Source organism: Ailuropoda melanoleuca, chromosome 1, assembly GCF_002007445.2.
Source record: "Ailuropoda melanoleuca isolate Jingjing chromosome 1, ASM200744v2, whole genome shotgun sequence".
Classification (NCBI taxonomy): domain Eukaryota; kingdom Metazoa; phylum Chordata; class Mammalia; order Carnivora; family Ursidae; genus Ailuropoda; species Ailuropoda melanoleuca.
This window is the reverse complement of record NC_048218.1, coordinates 200,579,397-200,606,783: the sequence shown is the minus strand read 5'-3', so window position 1 is coordinate 200,606,783 and position 27,387 is coordinate 200,579,397. Positions and strand designations below refer to the sequence as shown.

Genomic DNA, 27,387 nt, shown 5'->3' with positions numbered 1-27,387 from the left:
CCCCGTCGTGAGGCAGGGCCTCAGGAAGGAGTATCTTCCATGCTTGTGGCTGAGATTTTTGTGCAGACAGCAGCTGGCTGAGCCGTGCTGTGGCTCACTGCTGGCACAGAGGTACACGGATGTCTGGTTGGTGCCCGCAGACTCCAGGGTCAGGGAGAAGTGCTCCTGCTTGTTTCGGGAGACACTGTACCCTTCTGCGACATTCTCTTTGGCAGTGCCTGTGACACCACTTGAATAATGGATCAGCCTCAGTCCCTGTCCTGGGTCTTGTCGATACCAGAACATTGCAAAATGGTTCATATCCTGAGAACATTCCAGGGTCATTTTAGTTCCTATTTGTATAATCTGGTATCTTGGCGTCTGGGTGATCACAGCATCCATGGGACCTGCTGGAGAGGCAGACAGAGGGTAAAGGCAAGGCTTCAGGCATAACCTGAATCTGCAAAAGAAAGAGAAAGGCTTGGAGCGGGGGCTTTGCAAAACCTTGGCACGGATTTCCAGCCCAGTCCAGAACTCACCTGCTCCCAGGAGACAAAGAGTCACACAAAAGAGGTTGAGGCTCATGGCAGAGGCAGGGCGAGAAGGGGGCTGTCCCGGCTAAATGCTCTCATCCACAGGACCCAGAAAGGGAGCTTCGAAGCCTTTCTCCAATGGACAAATGAGTCTCCCTGGGATGTCACTGCTTCCCACCCCTGCGGACTGCCTGGCCCAGGGTCCCTTCTGACACAGCTCAGGTGGGGTCAGCTACTGCTCTCCTAGACATTGCTGAGCCAGGCCTGCAGGGGAGATGGGGTGTGGCTGTGGTGCACTGAGTTTAGGGTGCACCCCACCCCCTTGGTTTCCCATATTCCTCTGAGACAGTTGCTTCTCTGTCTGCACCTGCCCCTGGCCTCAAGGCTGCCTCGCCCCAATCCTTCAACTGTGGAGCTCATTACGGTTTAGAGGGACCCCCCCCCTCTGCCATAGCTGTAGGTAGCCTAGCAATAACTGAAAACTTCTTCCTCATCTGCCTGATGTTGGATCCATGCCTAAGTTTTTCTTAACCCTTTCCCTTCCTTGGCTTCTCTCCTAGACTTCCCTCAGGGCCCCTTTGATGTCGGTGGCATCACAGTGCCATCTTGTGGCCAGTGACGGCAGTTGCACCATTGTTTCTTCCGCAATGGCCCGAGGGATGCTGGGAAGTGTCTGCAGAGTCAGCAGGGAGAATATTCCAGAAGTAGCATCCTGCAAATTTTATGCTCAACTTCCTGAAACCCTAATCCCGACACCAAGTTACCATGCTTAATCTCCCACCCTCCTTCTACTAAACTATTATCACATATCTGGCAGTAAGTCCAACTGAAATCTTCTCCCTTAATCTTCTCCTGAAGAGGAGACAGACAGAATGGGAGGAATGGAAGAAAATAGTTAGTCTCAACTAGGAAGAAAAATACAGAAGATTGACGTGTAAGGAAGTTCTTTAATATCTGTTACTAGAGGTAAATAAAAATGCCCCCTTCTGCCACCAAAGGGCCACCAATGCTACCTCCAAAATATAGATCTGCACAAGACTAGGAATTCAATAAGACTACCTTCAGGATGGGGTCCAGTGTGTGTCAATAAAAGGTAAAATTGGCATAGAAGAAAAATACAAGACATCTTATAAGATAATAAGCAATCCAGGAGGATGCAATATCTAGGGAAAAATAAGGATGGATGGAATTAAGACGAGCAAAGGACAGTCTCCTCTAAATGGATAGCTTGTACACTGTTCATCGGCTCATTTAGGCAGCAGGGAGAGAAGATAGTGGTATAGGGAAGCTGCATCTCCCAGGGTCATGTGGAGAAAGGTGGCAAAATTGGAGACAGGGAAGGAAGTCCCAGGAATGGCAATCCAAGGATAAGGAACTCCTAACTGTGCCCTAGCCTTTCTCACTTCCACGGACACAGGGCAGCAGAGCAAGCAGTGCTTTACTGATGCCGCAATTAAAATAAGGCCAGGGGCGCCTGGGTGGCTCAGTCGGTTAAGCGTCTGACTCTTGATTTTGGCTCAGGTCATGATCTCAGGGTCGTGGGATGGAGCCCCACATCGGGATCCACACTAGGAGTGGAGCCTGCTTCAGATTCTCCCTCTCCCTCTCCGTCTCTAAAAATAAATAAATAAAAAATAATAAATAAGAAAAAAAAATAAGTCCAGAAAAACTCCCTTCCAAGGACATTCATTCTCTGAGGAAAGAAATTTTGGTGTCCTGAGCTACCAGAATTTCTGAGTAGATATGGGGTGACTGTAACCCCCTTACCAGCTATGCAAGGCTCAGGACACCTCCATCATCGCTGAGTCTGTGACATTCTGTCCCAGTCTCGGAGTCCTGGGCTATCTCTCAGGACACCCAGAAACCCATGATCCATAATCCTATGAACGCTGAGCATGACTTTAGGTTTCATACGTCCAATCCACAGCTTCCCTGACAGGTGAGTGGAAGATGCTATTACTGCATAATTATTTATATTCACAACAAATAACATATAAGAACATATCACGTAGCAAATAAAACAAGTAAAAAGTAATAGGGGCATTATTATAAAGAAAATACCCTGTCTTCTCGAATCAAAGAATTCAAGGAAATTTCAACTCCGAAGGCTAGGGCATCAAAGAAAACAGGCTGTCTCTAGAAATCTCAGATTCACTCAGGGCATCAGGGTGAGACTGGGGAAGCCCGTTCAAGTGCCGCAGGCTCACTACCAGGAGCCACAGCGCTGGGAAAACGATGACAAACAGAGACAGTGAGCCGCCCAAACTGGGCAGAGGAAGTAAGGTCTTATGGCTGTTATGGGGTTTGTCCCTTCAACACCACAAAGGTACTGAAGACCTGTACTTCAAACAGGAAGACAGGCTGCTACTATGTTGCTAAAGGTTTCCAGTGTTTCAGGGACAGAAGAAGCTTTAGAGGAAAGAATATGCCCGAGAAGGTGGTTAGGAACTTTCCAGATGCGGCCGCAAATCTGCACAGAGTAGGAGGTGCTGCCCGCTGCACAGAGAGCCTCAGGTCCTGCAGAAAACCCCTTGTGTCCCGGACCGTTGGTCCTGGCTTTGGAGCCGTGGGCTGGCTCTGGGACTCCTAGAACCCAATGAGCCACAACGGTTTCATCCGCCAACATTTATATTCATTTCGGGAGTTTATCTAGTGTCCCTTTCTACCCAAAGGACAGCTGATGTCCAAATCTACTTCTTTCCATCGGGGAATGAAGAACAGAGAGCAGCCGGTGTAGGGGCTCCAGCTGCGGCAAGGAGAGAGGAATCTGAGGTTTGTGAAGAGGAAGGAGGCGACTGTGCCCCACTGTGCTGAGACTGCTGGCACAGAGGTACACCGCCGAGTCCCCCTGCTCCGCACGCTGGATCTGCAGAGTGGAGCGGGTCCCCTCGTCCCTCTCGGCAGAGAACCGATTATTGGTCATCCCTGATTTGTCCAGTGGGTCACGGTTTTGGAAGTAAACCAAGAACTCCGGGCCTTGCCCCACGGTCTGTTGGTACCAATAAAGGCCAACATGACCAGAAATTGGATCACAGCTGAGAGTTACATTCTTGCCCTTCCTTGTGACCCTGTGCCTGGGGAACTGAGTGACTCCGGCTCCTGCGTGACCTGGGGAGACAGAAGTCGGGCACAGTAAGGAGGACATGGATTGTAGTCATGGCACGTAATCATCGCTCACACTCACACGCACGCATTCACTGTAACTGCTCGGTGTTCTGAGGACGCACCTTCCCCCAGGAGACAGAGGGTCACACAGCAGAGAAGCCTGAGGTCCATGGTGGAGTCAGGGCTGTGCTGGGAGGTTCACCAGCTGGAGGTTCTGGTGAGCATGAGCAGAGGAGGAGGGAGGGTCCCTCGTCCCTACAAGGCAGTTCTCATCGTGACGTCACCACCTCTCTCAATCCCCCTGACCTCGGGGGACACGATTTATGTTATAACATACTTGGATGACTACTTTAAATATTTATAAGCTCCTTTCTTAACAAAGGCAGTGCATGGGTTGTCCCTTCCAGCTCTACTGCCATCTGGAGGCAGTGGCCTCACACTGCGTGTTATCCTCTCCCTCACCCATCCCCCCTCTGTCCCCTGGGCATAGTCACTGAGATGTGTCAACAGCACTTTTAATACAAGGGACCAAAGGGGGAATTCATTGTCTCATCTGCAAGTCAGAACCTCAGCTATTCTGTCACCATCCCCTCCATTCTCCATTGCTTAGGCAAGGGTGGGCACCGGGGCGGGGGGCGGTGGCTCAGTTTCACCCTAGAAGTCTCTTGAATGCACTGATGTATGGAGAGATACAGGGATGAAATGATGCCCTGGGAAACTATCTGAGCTGGGAGCTCCTCTATTCTCTGTAGGTCAAAGACCTGTGTTCTCTCTGTGTTCACTGGTCTCTGCATGATATTATGTCCCCACAGCCTGTAGCAGAGCCTCACGCCGTAGTAAGTCACCAGGCGTTACAAATTAGGTTCCTTCTAGCTTATTTATGGAAGAAGACTGAACCTCATTGACCTTTAAAACACTGGTGTAAAACATGGAGTAATAAACTTGACTGTCCTGGAAACCTAAGAAGTTGTCTTCTAGTTAATTTCATTCTCCCTTTGACTGTGAGCAGAACTTCTCATCGTTCTCTAGCCACTAAAGTCTGGCCACTTTTATCGGGGGTTGACTGGTGTTTCAAGCATTCTTTCCTTCAGAGAGAGAACAGGAGCAGAGAGGACTGGGTGGGTGGGAGCAAGGTGCTGGGGTCAGGGAGGACGTTTGTGGCTCTGTGTCTCTGCTACTCGCCCAAGAAACACAGCTGAGCCCCCCCTAACTGGGGAGGCCACTCAAATGTACGCAGTAACACGTTTGGCTGACTTGTAGGGGCGTTGTGGGAAGGCTCCGCTTCACAGCGTTACTGTTCTCGCCCAAGTGTTGTTGCTCAGCTCATTCTTGTGACTGGGTGTCGGGGGTGGGGGGGTCTGGGTGACTCTGTCCATGGAGGCAGTCCTACAGATCTACTTGGGAAATGACTGCAGTCTAGGCAAAGTGGACTCAGGGATAAAACATCTTTCCATGTGCTTGGAATTGCTTCCAAGAAACAAAGAGTAAGGGTGCGTAAAATTATGGAACCCCAGGCCAGCACCAGGCATCTCTGCTTCCCTGACGAGGGCTCTGGTCCTAGGACACAGAGCTCTGCTCGAGTTTATCATAGCTCATGCAATGAGTTGGAGAGCTTCCTTTTTCTAGTCTCTAGAATATTTTGTATAAAATTGAAATTATCTGTTATTTGACCATTTGGTAAAATTCAACTGTAAAACTATCCGTGCCTGGTGTTTTGGGAGGTGGGTAGACATTAGCTATTGATTAGATTACATTCCTATTTCATGCATCCTCATTTCTTTCTAATTTAATGACAATTTTCATAGTGTTCTTTTACAGTTTGAGCTCTGTTCTATTTTTAGCTATCCTTTCTTTTTGATGTTTAATGTTATTTTTCCTGCCCTTCTTTCCTCATCAGTCCTGCTTACAGTGTTCATTAGTTTCCAAAATAGTGTCTGCCATTGTTCAGTCTCATTAATATATCTTGCTTTTTGTTTCGCCTATTTTTGTTTTTTTACTTCTTTTACTTTGGGGGAAGATTATTCTATACTCGTCTTATGTCCTCAACTTGACATTTAGATTATTAGTTTTTGAACTCTTAAGTCCTTTTCATCTATAAATTTCCCTCTAAGTACAACCTTTGTATTCTCAGTAGCTCTTATTTCTAAACATTTTTTAAAATTCCTATTTGGATTTCTGGTAAAATCTCCGGATTTATTTAGAATTATGTTTTTACATTTCTAATTAGGAGTTGTGTACGTTTTTTTTTTTAATAAAGGCTACTTTTTGTTTTTTATTTTCGTCTTCAATATATTGTCTCAGAAGACGGTCTTTATGATACCAGCACTCAAAAGCTGGTTGCGAGGAAAGTCTGCAGTCAGGACCTGGAAAATCTAGAACAGAGACATGTCAACAGTGTCCACCGTTCATCTGGGAAACAAGTGTACCCAGAAGTGGCCCACCACTCAGAGGGACCTTGAACTCGAGCATGAGTGGAGTCAGCCATCACAAAAAGCAGGAGTCCATGCCCAGTGCAAGGAAATAGCCTTGGACTTCCCTGAGATGGGAAGGGACATGGCAGAGATGAGAGCCTAGCATCGTGGCCAGAACAGAGATGGCCAGTGAGCTGTTCATTATAGGCTCAGAGGTGAGGAGAGGACAGACCCGGCAGGGCCCTGTGGGGGGACTGCCTCCATGAGAAAGGCTGAGCTAAGGTGGAGACATAGCCACCTGACACCTGGGCAGGTCCAGGCCAGGCTGAGAGTGCCCTGGAGATGGGTCTCAGCACACACCGAGGTTCACACTGCATGCACCAGCCACTTGGGGCTGCAGGGCCCCCTGGGCTCGTGGGGCTGGGAGTGTGCAGAGGGCTCTGCTGAGTCCCGGGGCGCGGGGCCTCCCCTTGCCTTTTTTTGTGCAGAGAGGACGCAGCTGTACAGCACTGTGGAAACACTGCTGACACAGAGGTACACAGACATCTGGGAGGGGGTTGCGGACAGCAGCTTGAGAAGGAAGTTCTTTATACTTGACCTAGAGGCACTGTATCCATCGGCACTTCTCCGTTTTCAGAGGTCTCAGCACCGACTGAGTAATGGATCAGCCGCAGCCCATGTCCATGGTCCTGTCGATACCAGTACATAGAGTTGTGGTTTGTATCCTGCTCACATTCCAGCATCATGCTCTGTCCTGTCCCCAGGACCTTGAATTTGGGGGGTCTGAGTGATGCCAGCATTCAGTGGCCCTGTGGGGAAGGAGGTAAAGTTGATGTCACAGACACGACGGAAAGGCTTAGGGCTGGGACCTTGAGATTTCCACCAAGGAAAGGGACCCTGCCCTGGGCTTGCCTGCCTGCAGAAGACAAAAGGCCACACAGCACAGGAGTCTGGCGTTCATGGCAGGGGCAGGGCTGACGGAGTGGTCTTCTGGGTCTGTGTGCTGATGACCTGGGAAAGGGCTCTCCAGGGAGTCATTCTGAGATGTCACTCATCCTGCCTGGGCCCCAGAGCCAACCCTTGCAAGGGGCCACACCCCTTCCCCCCGAGGGCCAAACAGAAACATCAATGTACAAGTGAACAGCTTAGGATGCGAAGAAAGGACTAGTCTGAATGACACAAGTCTTACAAGTCAATCTTCACTTTTTTGTAAAGCAATATTCAACCTGTGACCTAATTCCTCATCAGTGCCCTGGTTTTGTGTCTCTGCACATCTCTGTAGTTTTCAATTGGGGAAAAATCCTTAGGGCTTCCTGATGCCTTTTATGACTCCTGTGTCCCAAATACTCCTTTGAGTTTCCATTTCCACTTTGCTTCATTGACCATCATCCTGTTAACATCCTTCCAGCTACAAGTCTTCCAGTATCTTGTTTCTGAACCTCAAGGGCAGGCTCATTAACTCTGGGGGAGCTGTTTTGATCTGTTTCTTATCAATTTACTAATGAGACACCGGCCAAATGTAGCCAGAGCACTTCGAGCTCACGGAACTCTTGCTTCCCGCGTTTGGGGTGAGACGTGGCAAGCAGAAACACCTCACGCCTGTGACTGACCTTTCTCTGTGGAAGAGGATGTCTGTTCAGCAGTGCAGAGGACGCTTTCAGACATGTGAGGGACTGTGGGGAGGCGGCAGCCTCCAGGGTAAGTGCAAAATGCTCTAGGTTGTTTTGTTTTGTTTTGAGACATCCATTCCATGGGGGAATATCTTCTTGTGAAGAATGGCTGTCATTGATTAAGTAATAAAGACAACAAAGTTCAGAAACTGTGCCCTGTTGCCCACAGTCCCACGCTTAGGAGGACCCCATACTGGCTTCAATGCTCTGCTATTGTGATCTTCAAATTCTGAATAATATTGCAAGTCATGGAGCTGGCGCTGGGTACATGATTTCGTGTCTCACATCTGTGGTCGCCTCTTGCTGTGCTGATTTCCCTTGAACACGACCACACATCTGGGGGCTCCGTGAATCAGCAACTCTGGGGCCGGGGAGACGACATCGAAATTAAAGCTGGAACCAAAGGGGAGCCTGGTCTTATATCCACAATGTCAAGCCTTGAGTTGGGGCCTGGCAGGCCCCGGAGTGGGTTTCACATCTGTGCCTGGGACTTCACTGGTCCAGGAGACAGAAGCACATGCAATGCAGGAGAATGGTGGCAGGTGAGGCCGGAAGAGAAAGGCGGATTTTCCAGGCTCGTGTTCTGAGGGTTTGACACTGGGTCCAGGCAAAGTGAACCCTTCTCCCAGCATAGAATGATCTCTTAATGACATTACCATTGCCTTTGGTCTGCTCAGCCCCAGCACGCCACGTGTGAACATGAAACCCAGCTACGTATGCATCTGATAGGAACACAACATAATTTCCTTGGAGATGATGACTTTTTGTCAAAACTTCATTATAAAATAATTTGAATGAATGGGTACAGGAGAAAAATAAATGAATTAAAATGAGTAAATAAATTTTATAGAAACAGCTCAAGCAGCTAGGAAGAGCTTTTGATGATCATTTTATCAAACCATCTATCTGCAGATAGAATTGTCTCTAACGTGAATCAGGTATCTCATATGATTTCAAGCACACGTTAACCATAGAACTTTCCAGAAGCACCTCCCTCTCTTTATATTCAGCTGTGTACTAAAGAGGAATTGTTTTAATGGGTAGAGATTTTTTTTTTTAAGATTTTTATTTATTTGAGAGAGAAAGAGCACAAGTCGGGGCGGGGGGAACGGCAGAGGGAGAGGGAGAAGCGGACTCCCCACTGAGCAGGGAGCCCAATGTGGGGCTTGATCCCAGGACCCCAGGATCATGACCTGAGCTGAAGGTGGATACCTAACCGACTGAGCCACCCATGCGCACCCTGGGTAGAGACTTTAAATAGCCATTAAAAAGGTGCTTGAGTGAAAGTAATCTATAGCAATAGAAATCATATCATTAGTTTGTCACAGATGGAGACAGGTGCTGCAAAGGGGCATGAGGGAACTTTCTGGGTGATAGAAATGTTCTATAACTTAGTTGGGGGTGTGTTACATGGGTATATACATATAAATCGCCAAAAAACACATCGATCTGAACGTTTAAAGTGTGAAATGTTTATTGTATATAATTCATATGTCAATAAAATTGATGTTAAAATGCCTAAGAAGGGATGTTAGGTGCTCTAGTTAATTTCATAATGAATCATCAGGCATAAATATTTCCATTTCTGTGACAACTAGAGGAGTTTTAGGTAAAATGTGTCCATGTCTTCCTTTGTACATAGGAAATGGTGGAAAAAGCTGTCAGAGATTAGCAAAAGGAATCAAGCTATCCAGATTCTTACTATGTGCTTGGTAGGTACTTTATGCTTATTAAATTTTTACACAGCCCTGGAAGTTGGTATCATGGCTAATTTATGTGTTAACCTGACTGTGCCACAGGGTCCACAGATATGTGGTTAAACACCGTTCTGGGTGTTCCTGAGAGGGTGTTTTTGGATGTGATTAACATTTAAATAGGTAGATTTTAACATTAGTTGAGAATAACCTTTCCATCAATAGAGTAAAGCAGATTGCCCTCCATAATGTAGGTGGGCCTCATCCAATCAGTTGAAGATCTGAATAGAACAAAAAGATGGATTCTGCCCCAGACAAGAGAGAACTGTCCAGCGGATGGCCTTCAAACTGGAACATCAGCTCTTCCTGTTCAACAGCCTTTGAACTTGAACATCGGCTCTCCCTGCTTAGCCTCTGAACTTGAACCTCTGCTCTCCCTGGGTCTCCAGCACCACCGGCCCAGCTTACAGATGTTGGACTTACCAGCCTCCCCAACTGTATGAGCTGATTCTCTATAATAAGGAAATTATATACACATATATGACTGTGTGTGATCTGTTTCTCTGGAGTACTCAGGGTGATAGCAAAGCTTATTATTACTCTCATTTTATATGTGAAAATTCTCAATCTATCATGTCAAGAAACTGGCCTCAGGTCCTGACCAGCAGGTTGTGCTGGACTTGGAACCACAGCCGGGTGCTCAGGGCTCCCAGCTGGACTTTCCCCCCGGGGAAACGGATCTCCGTCAATGATTTCATTAGAGCTAGCCAGGCTGAAAAGCACACGGAACAACATCCCGGCTTTGAGGGCGGGCATCTATGAATATACATGAGAACGTGGATGTGTAAACACAGCACTCAAGTCAGCCCGGGTTTGCGCCCCAGTTCTGCATCTGACCAGCTATTTGATTTTGTCAAGTTCTTTAACTTCAGGGCAACTCCCCTCATCTTTAAAATGAGAGCAGAAATTGCATTTGTCTTTAGGCTTTTTTTTTTTTCTGATAATTCATGGAAATGTTGCAATTAAAGGACTTTTATTTGGCATAGAGTTAAGTTGTCAATACATGATAGTGCTATTTTCTTTTGTGAGTCTCTATCGGCAGCAGAGTTGAACCATGTCTGGGAATTAATGTATTTGGCACTTGGAGTTTCGTGAGTCACCTGTTTTCATGGGACAGGTGGATCCAATAGAAATCATCAAATATCTAAGATAAATATTATACATTTAATATTTCAGACCTTGAAACTCTCAAAGACAAGAAACATACTAAATTGCATTTTCTATTTTATGTGATACAGTACTTTGTACCAAGTAAGGGACCCCAAACTGCGGAGTAAAAGAAACTAAGGAATAAATAACGAGGACCCGTGGTCCTTTCCCTTATGGTAGATGGCAGCGTGTATGGGAACACCGAGCTTTTCCATGCACATATCCCTTTCCCTTTGCTGTGCAGCTGCGAGAACTCATCTAGAAACCTCCCTACTCACACAGCCTCCATGGAAGTCATGCCGTGACCTCGGTCATGCAGAAAATTGCACCTTTCTCTCTTTCTCTCTTTTTATTTTTATTTTTTATTGTTGTTGTTATAGGGAAGGATCAATGGCTATTCTTCTCCTCGAAGCTGTTGGGGGAGGCTATGGTCATCACATATGGTGCGTGATCTTCCCCGCCCTGCTAATCTGCACCTGGGAAGGGAAGCCAGGGGAGCGGACAGTTCCAGGTGGGGGTGGGGAGCACAGGTGTCGAGGAACAGAACTGTTCCTTGCTCTGCCAGGTCTGAAATAGAAAACGCAGGAAAGCCACTTCCCCTCATATATGTAAACAGGTAATGTGATACTTATCTTGCATGATTTCTGCGAGCATTAAGACACGCCACACACGTAAGCAGCAGAATGAGCGTCTGGGAGAGGCCCGTCTGCTTTCCCAGGGCCCGGGCCACCACGGCTGGCCATGCCACCCTCGCCATCACTTCCTGAGCTGGGGGGGAAGGTGGTGGAAGATTTTTGTAGAGCTGGCTGCCGATCGTGCATGGCTGTGCCAAGCTGCTGGCACAGAGATACAGGGCCGAGTCTCCCGGCTCCAGCAAGGTCATGTCCTGCTGGGAGCTGTAGTCACTGAACTGTTGAGCTGAGAACCATTCTGGGATCTTTCCTCTCTCTCTCTCTCTTTCATATCGTAATACTGAATGAGAAACTGGGGACCCTGGCCCAGAACCTGTTGGTACCAGTACACAGATAAGTGTCCAGAGACAGGGGAACATCTCAGGGTCGCTTTCTGTCCTCTTGTTTTGATCAGGTGTCTTGGAGTTTGGGTGACCTCCGATTCCACTGGGCCTGCTGGGGAGGAGACAGAAAGAAGCTGAGGGCCGAGCAGAGGGGGAGGCCTCCTGCCGCAGCCATCAGTAGCAAGCCTGTATTACAGGCACGGCAAATGCACATCGGAGGCGTCCACACTGTGCCTAGAACTCACCTGCTCCCAGGAGACAAAGGGCCACACAGCAGAGAAGCCTGGAGCCCACGGCAGCATCGGGAAGCCAAGATAGCCCCGCTCAGGGATGAGTCCCTGGGGGGAGCCGTCTAAGGTTCTGAACCTCCCATTTCCCTGATAGGAGTATTTGCCCATGACGTCACCGCTCTGACATCGCTGCTCTCTCTGCAGGCCACCTTCTGGTCTAGCACCAAAGGGTACTTCCATAGGACTCAGGCTCAGCTACTCCGGGCACATTCCTTGTTCTGCCCAGGGCCCCCACAAGCGGTGGGTGCGAGGTGAGCATGTCCTAATAAGCCCACAACTCACTGTATTTCCCTCTGCCTGCCCCTGCATGACACTAATTACCCGGGGCCTCGGGGCTCCAACCCCTTCAACCACCACTTCCTTTCCAGGCCAAGGGACTATCTTGGTGCATTCCAAGGTTCAGGGCACGTCTCCTCCTCTTGGGCAGCCCCATGTGTCTCAGGATCCACTCGGAACTCAAACCACCTGATGCAAGGAGATAGCCAAGAATTCCCTTAAATTGTTCTCTCCTGGGCCACTCTCTCCCTCTCCCGGGGCGCCTTGCCCTCTTGTGTGGCTGACGGCTCACAGTCTCACGGATGCACAGCTTCTGTCTAAATTAAGGACAGAAATCCCCCCCACCACACCCTTTCTTCTGCTTTCCCAGCCTGGCTGATTTAGGGGTGATCTTCAGATACACCCTTAGCCTGTGGAGGCGAAGGACTGTCAACAGTTTGATTACAAAGGAAATAATTGCTACACCAGTGCAATTAGTATGCTGTAATGAAAGAGGCAAGTCAGAATAATATAAGCCGTAAAAATAAACACTCTGATGATCTCATGTGGCTCCAGCCTGGAAACACTATATCCCATAGCTTCTCCGCATTAATCAGATCCATGCATTTCCAGATTCTGTAGATAATTTAATTATTACCAAATTTTAAATAGTACATTAAGGTTTCTCTATTTTACCTATTTGTTTTTGAACCTATAAAACCAGAAATAAACCCCGTCCGCTCTAGTCAAGGTAGATCCCATTGGGCCTGACACATTTACGATCATTACCCAGAAGGACCTGTATGTCTTAATAAATGTGACCCAGTGCTTCTTAATAAATTCCACCCAGAGAGAAGCTAGTTCCATTTTGTGTGTCTCCACAAGAAAACACACACTCACACGCACACACGTGCGTATGCACACGCACACACATACACACATGCACACAATTCCCCTTTAATTCGCAAGGATGTCAAGGTATTATTACCCGCCCAGCAATTTTTCTTTATCTGTTTTTCAGATTCATTTCTGAGAAGCACCCTTGAAGATGGCAAGAGATGTTTCTAAAGATGTAGTGGTGTCTGGTGAAGGAAAATTCTTGACGGGATCATGAGACCCGATACATGTGACCCTAACGTAATTTTCTCTGTTGCAAAAGAACATTGCCATGTTTCGGCTCTACATTCAATTAGGCTACTTTACAGTTCTGGTCATCAATCCTGGCCATGAAAACAGACGTGCTCAGAGTGCTGCAGAAGCTGGATGGAGGGCCAAGGTCACCTATTACACTCTAGGTAAGAGGAGATCCCTGTGAAGGAAAACAGTTGGTGGTTAATGATAATTCCACGGTTCTACATAAGTGGCCATTTAATTCATTCATTTCACTAGTGTCTAAGCGTATCAAGTATCTACTTGGCTTTTCCTACGAAAGTAAAGACAGCAATATTGTTGTCATGAACTGAATCGTGTCCCACCCCTCAAATTCATACGTTGAATGTGATTGTCACCCCTAATGTGAGTGTATCTGGAGATAGGGTCTTTAGGGAGGCAATTGGGTTAAATGAGGTAACAAGTGTGGGACCCTAAGCCAAGAGGACTGATATCCTTTTAAGAAGAGGAAGAATATCTGAGCCAGTCCCTGCAAGATGCCTAGTATCTGGCCATTTTCGGGCAGCAGGGAAGGGCCTTCTAGACCATGAGAACAGCAAGAGCAGAGGCAGAGGATTTGAAAGGCTTCGGTGTTTGGGGCCGAGTTGCGAGGAGCGGTTTGGTCACAGAGTACGATGCATCCCGAAGACTGCCAGGAAGCCCTGCTCTGAAGCTAGCAGCATCAGGGCGATGACATGGGAGAAGCTATTCTGGGGAAGCAGACCTGCTCTTGGGGGAGACCCGAGAGCCTCTGCCTATTGGTGATCAGAGCAGGCAAGCCTGCCTCTGTGTGGGGAGGCAAGCCCGGGATGAGAAATCCAGAAGGGAGAGGTCAGAATCCACTCCAGGCTTCTCAGCATGAGCCTGCCCTTGCCTGGGACCCACACGGGGTGATCCGGCTGCTGTAAGATCTCACTTTGTATTTTCTGGCTCCTGAAGATTTCGATTGGAGAAAAGAGATTACATGATAAATCACCTCGTTTTTAATAATTTTGTAGCTCTTTCTCGATTCTCAACCATCTTTAATCACATTTGCTCTTCTAGACTTCCCTAAAATCTCAATTTTTTCTCCCTGTATCATATAAAACACATCTCTGTGATTCTCCCTTCTAGCTACCTATATATTAAACAATTCCGATCCCCAAATGAACTCTCCATCCTGGAAAAAAGGGGTGCCAGCTATGGAAATGTGCATTGTTCCTTTATGCTTGCAGCATGGAGTGCCAGGCAGGGAAGGGAATTTGGGGGTGAACCTCTGATGCGGCACCATCCTCTGGACAGAGCTTGTTGTCCTGTTGTCCTCGCCCTGAGTGGCAGAAGAGCCAGAGGCCACACACATTGCAGGGCCTTAAACCGTTTGTCTTTCTGTTGAGTCCCTCGTTCTCGCAGATCCGTCAGCCCCGAGGTTGCTCCAGGCTGGGGCTGGGACATTTGTGCACCGAACGCTCGTGACCCTGCGGGGCTGTGCCCGGCTGTTGGCACAGAGACCCACGGCCGCGTCCGAGGCTCGAGAAGTTCACGTGCAGCTCCCAGTGAGAGGCGCTCGACTGCCGCATTGAGAATTACTCTGAGGAAGTGCCCTTTTGCACTCCGGGACTCATGTAACTCATCGTAAGATGCAGAGAAGAGCTGGGGGCCACATACACTGGGCGGCCCAGAGATGGGGGAACGTCTCAGTGTCGCTTGCTGGCTTTGATCAGCAGTCTCGGTGTTTGGTAACTCCAGAATCCACTGGGTCTGGGAGGGAAGGACACAGGGGCTGCGGAAAGAACATGACAAGGAGCCCAATGGTACCACGGATTTGGGTGCTGTCAGGCTTAGGACAGAGATGTCCCACCTGTTTCAAGGACAAAACTGCTCTCAGGAGACAAAGGCCTGCAGAGCAGAGAAGTCTGCAGCCCATGGCAGGTGAGGCAGAACTGGACAGGTTTCTTCCTGCTCCGAGGTCTGGTCCTCTGAGAGCTGAAGATCTGGGCATCCATTCTCTGGAGTTAAGGCAGTAATGTTGCTGTCTCTCCTGGTTCCCATGAGCCTGGCGCCCTTGCCAGCTCCCTGGCTAGCCTGATCCTGGAGCCCTGCTTTGTTCCTGCAAAGCCTCTTAGGTAACACGTAGGGCGGGGCTGGGATGGTCTAGACTAGCTGGGTTTAGGCCACATGCCCATTCCGTTCCCACAGCTCCTTTGCTTTTCCTTTGAGGCAGGTGTTCCGCTACCCGTTCCCTGCCCAGGGCACGCTGTCTGCCCCCTCCCAGCACCACCTGTCATTTCCCCTTGGGAAGCTCAGAGAGACTCCCTAATCACTGCGGAGCTGAAGCTCTGGCACCCCGATGGGACAGCACCACGGGCAAAGTAGTGTTTAAGGCAGTGAGCCTTGTAGTGGATAAAAGCACAAACAAGGCTGTTCTTTAACCCTGCCGGTCCCAGATAGCTGGCGGGCTCTGGGCCCCTTGCTCTGCCCCGGCGGCTTTGGGAGCTCCGCAGTTCCACAGTGCCCCCTTGTGGCCCACTGGACAGTAATCAAGATTTTGCCTTTGCCTTGATGCCAGAGTCCTGGGGTGTGTTTAAATGAGGGCCTCTTTCATTCTTTGCTGGTTGCACTATTTTTGTTTTCTTCTCCACCCGCCCCCCCACCCAGAAGACCAAAAGAGAGAGAGAGAGAGAGAGAGAGAGAGAGAGAGAGAGAGAGAGAAGATAGCCCTAGCTGCATGGTAATAAAAATAAAGGTGACTGGAGGAAATGTTTTGCTTTGGAAAAAATTCTGAGTCAACCTAGCCCAGGTTAGGTGGCCTTGCTTAAGGAGGAATTGTGGCAGAGATCACAGAGAGAGCCAGCCTGTCTTTCTTATTGCAGATGGACTCTCAAGGAGTTTTGGATGACTAATAATTAACTGACGTTGTTTTTACTCTGATGACCCCAGACAGCTTGTTCAGGGCAGACCATTCAAACAGGTCTATTTGCAAGGTGCCTGCTAGTCAGCTCACCCCAAATGAGGAAAATAATACTCACTGTTACCCTACTGCTAGAGAATTTCTTTCTTTCTTTCTTTTTTTTTTTTTTTTAAGATTTTATTTTTAAGTAATCTCTATACCCAACATGGGGCTGGAACCCACAACCTTGAGATCAAGAAGTCTCTCATTCCACCGACTAAGCCAGAGAGGCACCCCTAGAGAATTTGTTTCTTTCTCTTCTAACCTCTTTTAGAAACCTTCTTTTTGCCTCTGTTCACTGGTAATAGAATGTCCATTCCCCATACAGGAGAGCGTATGTGTATGTGATTAAATTTCTTTAAGCTTTCCTCAATGTTCACGTAGAAAATAAAATATTCCAACCCTCTGTACAGAATGCTGGGAAGGAGAAGCCAGTCTGGATTAATGTAAGGTAAAAAATAAATAAATAAATAAACAGAGGAATTTGAAATATAAACAGAATCTGAGAAGGATTTTAATTCCTAAACCAGTTAACTTCCCACCCAATTGCTGCTTCTGACTTCATTTACTTCTAATGTAAATTTCTTTAAATATTTACATTTTACTGAAGTGTTATTAAATTTCAAACACTGCAATTTATAGAGTGAAGATAGATATTCTAATATAACCTATTTCTTGACTTTCTAAATCCAAAGGCAAACAACCTGATCAAATACCACTGCCAATGAGCTATGATCAGTGACCCCTTTTAAGACGCCACCCAGAGGAGGAAAATTCTACCCAGAGTGAATCTCCATGGTTATAAACCAGATAAAATTATCTCAAGCCCAGATGGCAGTGTTCTTTAACTGAATACTTTTTATGAATTTTGTGCATATGTAACTCATTAAAACCTTTTATAACAGCAGCTGATATGTCTTACGGCGTTTCTGATGGTAGATAAGGAGAAACTTCTTCACAAACACGTAGAAATATAAACCATCAGCATACGTCACACTAAGAAAATATCTTTCTCTGCTTTAAGGAATGCCTGGCATTTTAAAAATTCAATTAGATAAAATTTCTGGATTGCCAATCAATTCTTAATTCTAATTATAAATATAAACCTTACAGATATGTAAGACTGCTTCACATGTGCCTGAGACCTTATGATAAATAGCCATTCTATTTCAGACAAGAGGAGCCCAGCTGATATTAAGATTGGCTTCTGGATACTACTAACATTGCAAACTAGCCTCATTTACTGTCTTTTTCCCCAGGGGGAACCTTATGAGGCAAGAAGCAAATATGAATACTAGAGACCAACCAAAAACCAAGAGAATATTCTGGAAGGACTAAAGCCATTTTGGGTTGGACTCCAAGAAAAAGATAACCAACTGGTCAATAGATAACCCCAGAATGTGAGTTATTGAACCGTATGAACCAAGAATTTAAAACAAGCATGACAAATAATGAAGATTAAACAAGAAGGTGAAAGATGTCTAGCACATGAGAATGCATAGGACCAATTTATTGACGATCTTAACAGTAACATACCTAGCGTATTTTACATCGACATTTCCAATGTCCATAATGTTTTATTATGGGGAAGAATGCTCATGTCATCTGAAGATAAGATAAATAAGAGAAGCCAAAGCCTCCTATAAACACGAAGAGTTTTTGTCCAGTAGGAGCTAATATAATTATGATTTCCTAAAATAATGACTTATTCTCAGGGGCTTCCCCCACCCCCTTATTTTCATAAAAGCAAGACTTCAGCTAATAAATTTATAAACCAGATAAGACCTGGGAAATTCTCTCTTCTGTAAAAACGAGGTGGAATTTTCTAGAGCTTTCAAAGCTGTGGAAATCCAAAGCCCTCCCTAAGATTTCTTTTTTTTTTCTGATTATCTATCTATTTATTTATTTAAATTCAAGTTACTTAACATATAGTGTAGTATTGGTTTCAGTCTCCCTAAGATTTCTGACCGCTCTCATGGACAGTTGTTTTCTTCTGGTCTTCTCTAATCCTGCCACCTCACCTGGCCATGAAGCCTTTTTCATTCCTTCAACAAAATCATGCACGTCAATAATTGGAGAATTTAGTAGTATCTCCTGGCGATTTGTGACGTGCTACAAAGGAGTAGAACGGTGCAGAAGGCGGACCTTTACCCTTTCTCTCCCATCCTTAATCACGATGGCCCCTTCCAAGACTTTCCAGGTCTCAAGATCTATGCCTGCCTTATATAGAACAATGCCATTGCCATTTTCCTTCCATTTCCAGCATTTACACCAAAATATTCCCATCAAAAATGTTCTCCTCCCTAAGAAATGGGGTGGGAGCTATTAAGACACTAAAATCTTAGTTTTCCTACATTCAAAATTACGGTTAACCAGTCCTTCTTTCTTGAGTGGAACTCATCTTTATTCAAAGATAGTCTTTTCTAAGTTTTCATTTACACTCTCCTTTATTTTTACTGTTGTGATTAAACGTATATAACATAAAACTTACCATTTTCAAGTCTACAGTGCAGCGGCATTAACGACATTCACATTCTGGAGCCGCCATCCCCGCCATCCCTCTCTAGAACTCTTCATCTTCCCTTCTGAAACTCCGTGTCCGTTAAACACTAACTCCCACCCCTCCCTCACCCCAGCCCAAGAACCATCCCCCTACCCACCAGACTATTTTCTGTGCCACTTTATGTTCCCCTCAGCACTGCGAAAGGAGTCCCATCTGTATCACCTCACCAACACTCGCTCTTCTCTGTTCTGTTCTCCCCTTCCGTGTTATTCATGCTACTGGGTATGATGTTCTTGAATTTTCGAAATGAATGGGAATGCGTAGGGAGGCCCTCTTTTATTTTTACTGTTGGTGCTATTTTAAAAGTACTACTTTTCTAATCTCAAGTCTCAAGTCAACACCGGTCTCCAAAATGTTGGCAAGTAGTTTTCATCTATAAAATCTACTCATTGAGCAACCACTGTACTTGAAGATGAGACAGTGTTTCCTCCCACAGACTGGACATTAGAAAAAGAACATTCTAGGCTTGGCATCAGTAGAGGCTGTAAGTAAGGATCAGGTGAGTCTAATTGTGCCTTGGAGACAAGACTTCATGAAGCGAGTTCAAAGCACGTGCTAACCCCTGACAACCTGACGGCTTACCTGGGGAGAGCTTCCACAAGGAGTAACAGCCCCAACTGAAATTCAACAAGGGGCTTGATTCACATTCACAGCTGGTGGGTGAGAGGGGGCCAGAAAGGCCTCCTGGGCTTCCTTCTGGTGAGGGCAGGGGCCTCATGAGCAAGAGGCCGCCTGTTCTTTCTGAGCTGAGTGGCTATGGCCATGCAGTCCTGTGGAATCACAGACTGGCACGGAAGTACAGAGAGGTCTGGTTGGCGATGGTCGACTTCAGAGTCAAGGGGAAATTCTCTGTATGTTTTTGAGATGTGTACACTTCGAGCACAACTCTTTTGGCCATAAGTTCAGTACTATCTGACGAATGAATCAGAGTTGGAGTTCAGTCCGTGGTCTTGTTGATAGCAGTACTTTGCAAAATGGTGTGTTTTCTAAGAACATTCAAAGATCAGCTTTTCCATTTCCATGACAGTGATCTTGGTATCTGAGCTTCCGTGGGTTCCATCAGAGAAGGGTACGTAAGCTAAAGTAGATACAGGGAAACAAAAGTTGTCCTAATGAAGGAGTGCCCAGGATCTGGAATTGAAAGTCCCATGTCAGGAGTTTCCTTCTGTTTCCTGGATTCATCTGCTCCAAAGAGACAAAAAGCCACAAAACCAAATACCTGCTAGCCATGGCAGGTCAGGGAGTGAGGGAATATCCCCCAGCTGAATACCCTGGTGTTCTTAGGGAAGAGCTGGTAATCTGAGCCTCTTTGTCAGCCAATAGCCAGGTCCTTCTGGGATGCCAAACTTCCTACAGGTTTTTAAAGCCCAGAATCCCCTCTTATTTGTCTCAACATCAGTCATTCTTCCTTTTTTTCCTTTTTTTTCTACAGCAGGGCATTGCTCGGTGGAACTGGGTCCGGGGAATAGGCCCACACTCTAGTTTCTCTGATCATTCTTTGAGGGTAATACTCCTCTGTCTGGGCTTCCCCTGGGAATCCAGTAGTCTCCTTCAAATTTGCTATCTACTTTTCTTTACAGTTTTGAGGGACTTCCCACCTCCTGCAGAAAGCCATATTAGTATTAAAAAAGAGAAACAAGACCAAAATGGAGTCATTTATCCCCAAACGGCAAACCAAGACATAACTAAAGTCTCAACCTCTCCCAGGAATGTGCCCATTAACAGTCTCTGAAACATCCTGGTCCCCAAGAGGGAGTCATCTGCGTGATAAAAACCCTGCCTTCCCTTGACCCCCAAAGAAGGTGTCCTGTCTTCTGCCCATATTTTAATTAAATTATTTGGTTTTTTGGTGTTGAGTTGCTTAAGTTCTTTATATATTTTGGATACCAACCCTTTACCAGGTATATCGTTTGCAAATATCCACTTTCATTCAGGAGGTTGCCTTTTAGGGGCACCTGGGTGGCTCAGTCATTCTGCCTTCAGCTCAGGGTGTGATCCCAGGGTCCTGGGATCTAGCCCCACATCTGGCTCCCTGCTCAGCGGGAAGCCTGCTTCTCCCTCTCACACTCTCCTTGCTTGTGTTCCCTCTCTAGCTGCCTCTCTCTCTGTCAAATAAATAAATAAAATCTTAAAAAAAAAAAAAGGAGGTTGCCTTTTAGTTTTGTTGGTTGTTTCCTTTGCTGTGCAGAATGCTAACATTAATTCAAAGGGATACGCGCACCCCTGTGATTATCGCATTATTTACAATAGCAAAAATATGGAAGCAACCCAAGTGTCCATCGACTGAAGAATGGATAAAGAATAAACGATACATACATATATATATGAAAAATATTACTCCGCCATAAAGATTTATTTATTTATTTGAGAGTGAGAGAGAGCACGTGAGCAGGGGAGAGGAGCAGAGGGAGAAGCAGACGCCCCACTGAACAGGGAGCCCAAAGTGGGGCTCAATCTCAGATCCTGAGCCAAAGGCAGACACTTAACAGACTGAGCCCCTCAAGCGCCCCAAACTCAGCCATAAAACAGAATGAAATCTTGCCATTTGCAACAACATGGATGGATCTAGAGAGTGTGACGTTAAGCGAAATAAGCCAGTCAGAGAAACACAAATACCGTATGATCTCGCTCATATGTGGAGTTTAAGAAACAAAACAAATTCGCAAAGGTGAGAAAAGAGAGAGAGAGAAAGACAAAGCAAGAACCAGACTCTTAACTCTAGAGAGCAAATAGATGGTTACCGGAGGGGAGGTAGGTGGGGGGATGGGGGAAATAGGAGGTGGGATGAAGTCCACTTGACTTGAGGAGCACGGAGAGATGGATGGGACTGTTGAATCATTATATTCTGCACACGAAACGAATATAACACTATGTTAACTACACTGGAATTAAAATTAAAAAAAAAAAAAAGAAAGGGGCTCTGGACAGATACTGGTTTCCTTTCTTTTGCTGGTAACTTCCTTGCCCCACGCTTCCTTCTGTCACAACCTCGCATTTTGTACAACTCCTTGGAGCTTCTGTCTACTAGCTAGACGGGCGTTGCACCGTTCCTGGATTGCTTAATAAAGTCAATTAGATCTTCAAATTCATTTGGCTGATTTTGATTTTTTAACACTAGTATTCTCGTAGCGGCCTAAGATCAGTAATCAATTTGCCTCATGCAATTACAAAGGCTTTCTACACCCTCTCCCTGTAACCCCCAGTTCTTTCTACCCCTTCCTGCAGCGTCTGTGTCTCACTGGAACCCCAATGCCCCCTCTTAGTAAACTGGAAGTGTTTACATTGTCAGCTGTTACAAGAAAGTTTCCAGGAATTCCTTGGGTATCTTATCCTCATTGTCCCTGGAGCCCTCCATGGTTCCTGTGTGGTACTCCCCAGCTGAGTACAATACTGGCCGCAACTCCTTTGAACCGCCATATTGACTTCCCTGCCCCACATTCTACTTTTTTTCCCAGCACAAGCGAGTGAAGCAACCCGAACTCATATTTCCTACGAGAAGGCTAAAGGGCGTCGCCATGTGGGAAAACAGTGTGGCGGCAGTTTATAAGTGAGATGAGTATTTACCGTCCAACCCAGCAATCCCATGACTATTTACCCAAGAGAAATAAAAGTGTATGTCCACACCAAAGTCTTGTACCAGAATGCTGCTTCTTGCAGTTCTATTCATAATAACCCGAATCTAGAAACAAGCTAGTGTCCATCAACATGGAAACAGATATACAATTGTGGCAGAGTCACCGCCCCTCCAAAATACAACCAATAAAAAAAGCGCAAATTACGAATACACATCATCGTAAGGATGGATAACGAAAGCATAAGGTAGGTGAAAGATGCGGGTCACAAAAAACTATATGATTCCATTCACACGGAATTCAAGAAAAAGCAAATCTAATCTCTGATGAGAGACATCAGAGCATTGATTACCCAGGGGGACGGGTATTGACTGTAAGGGGGCTTAACACCAGAAGGTAATGACATGTGTCTTGACTGGGGTGGTGTTGCTAGTTTTTCCATTTGGCAGAAGGTATGTAATTTACATTTAATATTATGCATTTCACTTCATGTAATTAAAAAATGCATCCCACCATCCAGAGTCAACAACCATTACTATTTTTGTATCCGTCCAGACAGAATTCTTTCTAAAATTCTTATGAAATATACATGTTATCAGATATTCACAGAGCTCCCTAAATTGACCTTTCAAAAGAAGCTCAAATATTTGAGGATATAAGAAAGGTACTAATTCTGGGCCTTAACATATGAACAGTAAAGTGCAGCCTTGCACCATGGCTTGATTCCCTATATGTCCCTAGGGAGGCCCAGAGTTGTCTATCGTTCTAGAATCATCCTCCACCTGAGGCTGAACCCAGCCAGGGTGGACTCCCGGAGATTCCCATCTGCTGGGTTACACCAGAGACCTGTATTTCCTCCCAGCCACCAGGAGAGTGGGCTTTGTCTGCTGTTTCCAGGGGTCGGGACTGGGGGAACAAGGGTCTGCTCACCACAATATACCACCCGGGTGCCCCGTTCTCTGCTTCTGCAACCGCTGGTTCAGGGCGTGCTCACCGGTGCCCGTGTGCTCAGCCCTGAGTGGCTCCTGGGGACTAAGGGATGGTGTTCTCAGGGCCGTCCTTGTAGGGAAACCCCCAGCAAATCCCGGGTCATGAGTTCAAGCCCTGCGTTGTGCTCCATGCTGCAAGTGGAGCCTACTTTAAAAAAAAAAGTTAACTTCTGACGTCTGCTCCTGGGAAGCTGCTGCAGCCCCGTCCCCTTGGGCAGGAAGGGCTGCTGAAAGCCTGGGAGCAGAGAAGCCTCGAATTTGTGCAAGGGCGGGAAGCAGCTCTGCAAGGCTGAGGCTGAGTCCCCCAGCTGTGCAGCCTGGGGCTTCAGAGGGGTACCGTCTGTGACGCAGGCATCTCAGCTGAATGGATTCTTCACAAAATCTGCCTTCTCTGAGCCAACCTTGTTGTAGATGGAAATCAGTAACTCCACTCCCCTTTCTGGGGATTGTCGGTACCAGAAGAAGTACAAATGACCAGAAATGGGGTCACACCTCAGAGCCACGCTCTGTCCCATCTCTCTGATATAGTGGCTAGGGCTTTGGCTGACTCCTGGTTCCATGTATCCTGTGGAAGGAGACAGAGGCCAGAAAGAGAATAAGGCAGAAGTTCAGAACTGGCCTTAGATAAAGGGGCTGGGATAGAATGTCCCCACACTCTCAGGGCTCATCTGCTCCCAGAAGACCAAGGGTCACCCAGCAGAAGAGCCTGCTGTCCGTGGCAGGCCCTCTCCCCGTGGGGCATCTGGTCATTAGTAGTCCAGGGAGGTGACCCTGTGATGTCACAGTCTTGGGTGGCACCCACAGATTCAGGAACACCCCCACAGGAGGGAGCGGAAAGTCATAGTACCACCATAGACAACTGATGCCCCAAGGTTCAGCCCCTTGGGTGCCCTGGAGCGGGCAGGCCCACAGACCCCGAGCAAAATACTGCGGTTGCAGAAGGACCCTTGGAGAAGAAGGGCTTCAGGCCAGCAAGGCTGGGGATGAAGCCCCGAGCAGACTGGCAGGACCCGTGCTCCTCCCACACGGCCCATGAGAGCTACAGTCTGGAGGCACTGACTCTGTGACCCCCCAGTTCTGAGCCTGATGATTTGATGCGAGGAATAAAGAGACCAAAGGAAGAAATAAGCCTACAAATGTCAGTGTGGAGAGCCGACCGCGTGAGGAGTGGAGATCTGAAGTCTGACGGGGCATTTCAGTGCAAGGGAAGGAGGGTGGACAAGAATGTAAGTACCCAACCCAGTGTCCCCTGGCCCCGAACGGGTGGAAGTGGAGGCCCGCTTGCTGCCTGTGTGGCTTAGGGAAGCCGTCCGTGCAGATCTGGAGCATGGATCAGGCTGGGGCTCCAGGGCTAGCCTTGAATGGGAAAGAGAGAAATCGGATAAAGACAGCTGGATTATGGAAGAGAGGAACTGGTGAAGACACACACAACTGTCTCAAGCCCATTTCCCAGGGTTGGTCTCCTACTGCCCGGGAGCCGGCTTGGGCTCCGGGGCCTGGCCTGGAGGTCCCTTCTCTGATTCCCCAAAGCTCAGAGCTCAGCTGGTGTGGCGACAGCCCCGACGGCAGGGGCTCCCTGGTTCCTGAGGAGAGAGGCTCCGAAACCAAGGGTCTGCAGTCTGGAGCGACACGCCCCTGCGGGGGGGCCCCCCTGCTTACCGTCTGGTTCTGCAGGGTGCGACTTGTGGGGACACGGTGTTTGTTTATGGGAGCCCTGGGAAACCTTAAAACAAAACACCCACACTTCACAGCAGCCTAGGTTGGTTTCACGATAGAACAGGCGTGGAAACAGTGCTGAATCCAGATGTGTTCATCATTCCACCACTTGACAGAGAAGAGTCACACTCGGGTAAGAGAAACCCCACACTCTGAAGATGGGCCTAGATTGGAGGGTTGCCCCATGAATTGCATTGGCAGGTGGTATTATGGTCTGAAACTTTACTCATATCCCCACAGTCCACGGAGCGCCCCCTACAGGAGAGAGGGGGAGTCTTTGTGTCAGTGCAGGCATGGGAATCCCCAGGACACAGGGCTCTGTTCCGTCTTGGGGGCTAAGGGCCTGTGCAGGATGAAGGGCCTTTGCAAGGGGCAATGCCAGAAAGTTTGGGGTTCAGCACGGACAGCCCTGAGGATACAGTCCTGCTCTGAAATGGCAGGGGACTTCCCCTCTGACTGCCTGTGGTGAGCAATAATCCAGGGGCAGGGGACCCTGTGGCTGATAACTGAGGACATGAAGACCTGAAGAGTAAGGATTAAAGGGACAGAAAAGAAAAGAATCAGGCCTGAAATCGTCAAAGGCTGAGAGGAAGAGAAGCCAGCGCAGAGCCGAGTCCCCGCAGGTGCAGCCCACACTGACCTGGAGAACAGTGATCCACACCTGATGCGGGTATATCGTCCTCAGTGGTCGCTGCTGAGGGAACCACGTGGTGATGGAGGGAGATGATCTGGGAAAGGGCTGAGCCTGTTTGGAGCAGGGACTGGAGCTGAGATGCAGGGTCTCACGTGGGTGGAAGGAAAAGTCAGAGGAAGGCACCTATTGTGGGGGCGTGGCATCTCTGCTGTGGCCAGAGAGGAACTTGGCCCATGAAAGTTTCCCCAGGGCCACCTGCAGACCGGATGCTGCTGGGAAGCGTGACGCTGGACCGTCTCTGGCCCGCGTTCAGCGCAGGCACAGTGTGGACCGAGGCAGAGCCAGGCCCCAAGCCATGGGGTTTCCTGCCGGGCGCTCAGCACTGCGCATCCAGGGAGCTGCCAGGCAGCAGGAGGCTCTGGGGTCTCTGTCTGGGGTCCTCCAGGAAATGCTGAGCTGAGCCTTGGTGCACCCGGCTTTCTGGCTCCACCCAGGAGGTTAGTGCACAGGGAGACGTGGCGGGTGCGGGGCTGTGTCCTTGCTGCTGGCGCAGAGATACATGGCGGAGTCCTCGCGCTGCACGCCGCCCATGTGGAGGTCCAGCTGGGAGTTGTCTGGGCGCCACAGGGAGAAGCGACTGGAGTCTGTCTTATTTTCAGCGAGAACTTGATAGTTGTAGGCAAACATGAGCTTGGGCGCGTTTTGAGCGCTCTGTTTATACCAGTACATAGCATTATGTCCCAGATGTTGTTTGCACTTCAGAGTCACGTTCCTCCCCATCCCCGTTACCAGGTGTTTTGGTATCTGGGTAACTCCAGTGTCCATGGTGCCTGCTGAAAGAAAGGGACAAAATCAGACATAGCCCAGGAAGAAGAGTGTTGCTGCAGCCACAGAGACGTGTCTTGGGGTCCCGGGGCAGCCTCCTGGAACCCGAGACTCACCTGCTCCCAGGAGACAGAGAGCCACACAGCAGAGCAGCCAGCAGCCCATGGTGGGGTCAGGGCCCAGGTGGGCAGCATGCAAGTAGGATGTCCTGGGGGAGGGGGCTGGGCTCTGGTCTCCTGCGCCCTGGTTGGTGGTTTGCCTGTGATGTCACCGTCCCTGCAAGTTTCCCCAATCACAGCCCATGTTTCTTCCTCCCCTTTCACACCTTATATAGACTCTGCTAGAAGGTGGATTCCCATTGCCTGAGCTGAGCTAATCCTGAGAGTTGCTCTCCTGCTGTCAGCTGCTGTCCTCATTGTGTAGACTCTCTGTGTGCCCCCATCCTTCTAAGACCCCGCTGAGCGACAGAGCACTTCCGCTTCCAGGGATCCCCTTCTTCCAGGCACAGTCGTGCAGACATCAGTCAACAGGTGTTTCCCTGGGTATCTAAGGTCCATGGAGCACTTTTGCCAGGCTCTGTGGACGAGGGAAATTGGAGGGTCCTGCTTTCATTTGGGGTCGGTGCCCACCCTTACAAAGGCAGGACTGTGATGCCAGCCTGGATCCGGGCACTGGCAAGGGTGGCTGAGGGGACAAGGGTCAGCCATCCTAGCCCCAGTACTGAGGGTACAGTGCTCAGCTGGGCTCTCAGAGCAAACAGGATACTCAAGGACCACGCAAGGCTTCCCGGGCAGGACAACGGGAAATAAATTTGAGAATGACTTTAGTTTAGTATCTTTGAGGCATCTGCCC

General features: G+C 48.0%; 1 long non-coding RNA gene and 2 gene segments (V, D, J or C); all 3 read right to left on the bottom strand.

The window, feature by feature from the left end:
* Positions 1-991, bottom strand: part of LOC105239732 — a 1,841-nt gene extending 850 nt beyond the window's left edge. The window contains 2 exon segments of the V gene segment in view: positions 99-386; positions 519-991. Of these exon segments, the coding sequence occupies positions 99-386; positions 519-564 (334 nt within the window).
* A 2,183-nt stretch (positions 992-3,174) lies between these two features.
* LOC117797080 lies at positions 3,175-3,911 on the bottom strand. The segment is given in 2 exon segments: positions 3,175-3,620; positions 3,740-3,911. Coding segments are annotated over 2 exon segments (495 nt in total).
* A 5,117-nt stretch (positions 3,912-9,028) lies between these two features.
* LOC105234352 lies at positions 9,029-26,930 on the bottom strand. 4 transcript variants are annotated; one of them, XR_004619003.1, is made up of 6 exons: positions 26,652-26,930; positions 25,717-26,543; positions 23,302-23,925; positions 19,382-20,400; positions 11,862-15,069; positions 9,029-11,728 (listed from the first exon to the last, which is right to left on the bottom strand). It is a non-coding gene; the product is annotated as an uncharacterized LOC105234352 (long non-coding RNA). The 4 variants fall into 4 exon arrangements; XR_004619006.1 differs by having other exon boundaries at positions 9,029-11,725; XR_004619005.1 differs by having other exon boundaries at positions 23,366-23,925.
* Positions 26,931-27,387: the final 457 nt, after the last annotated feature.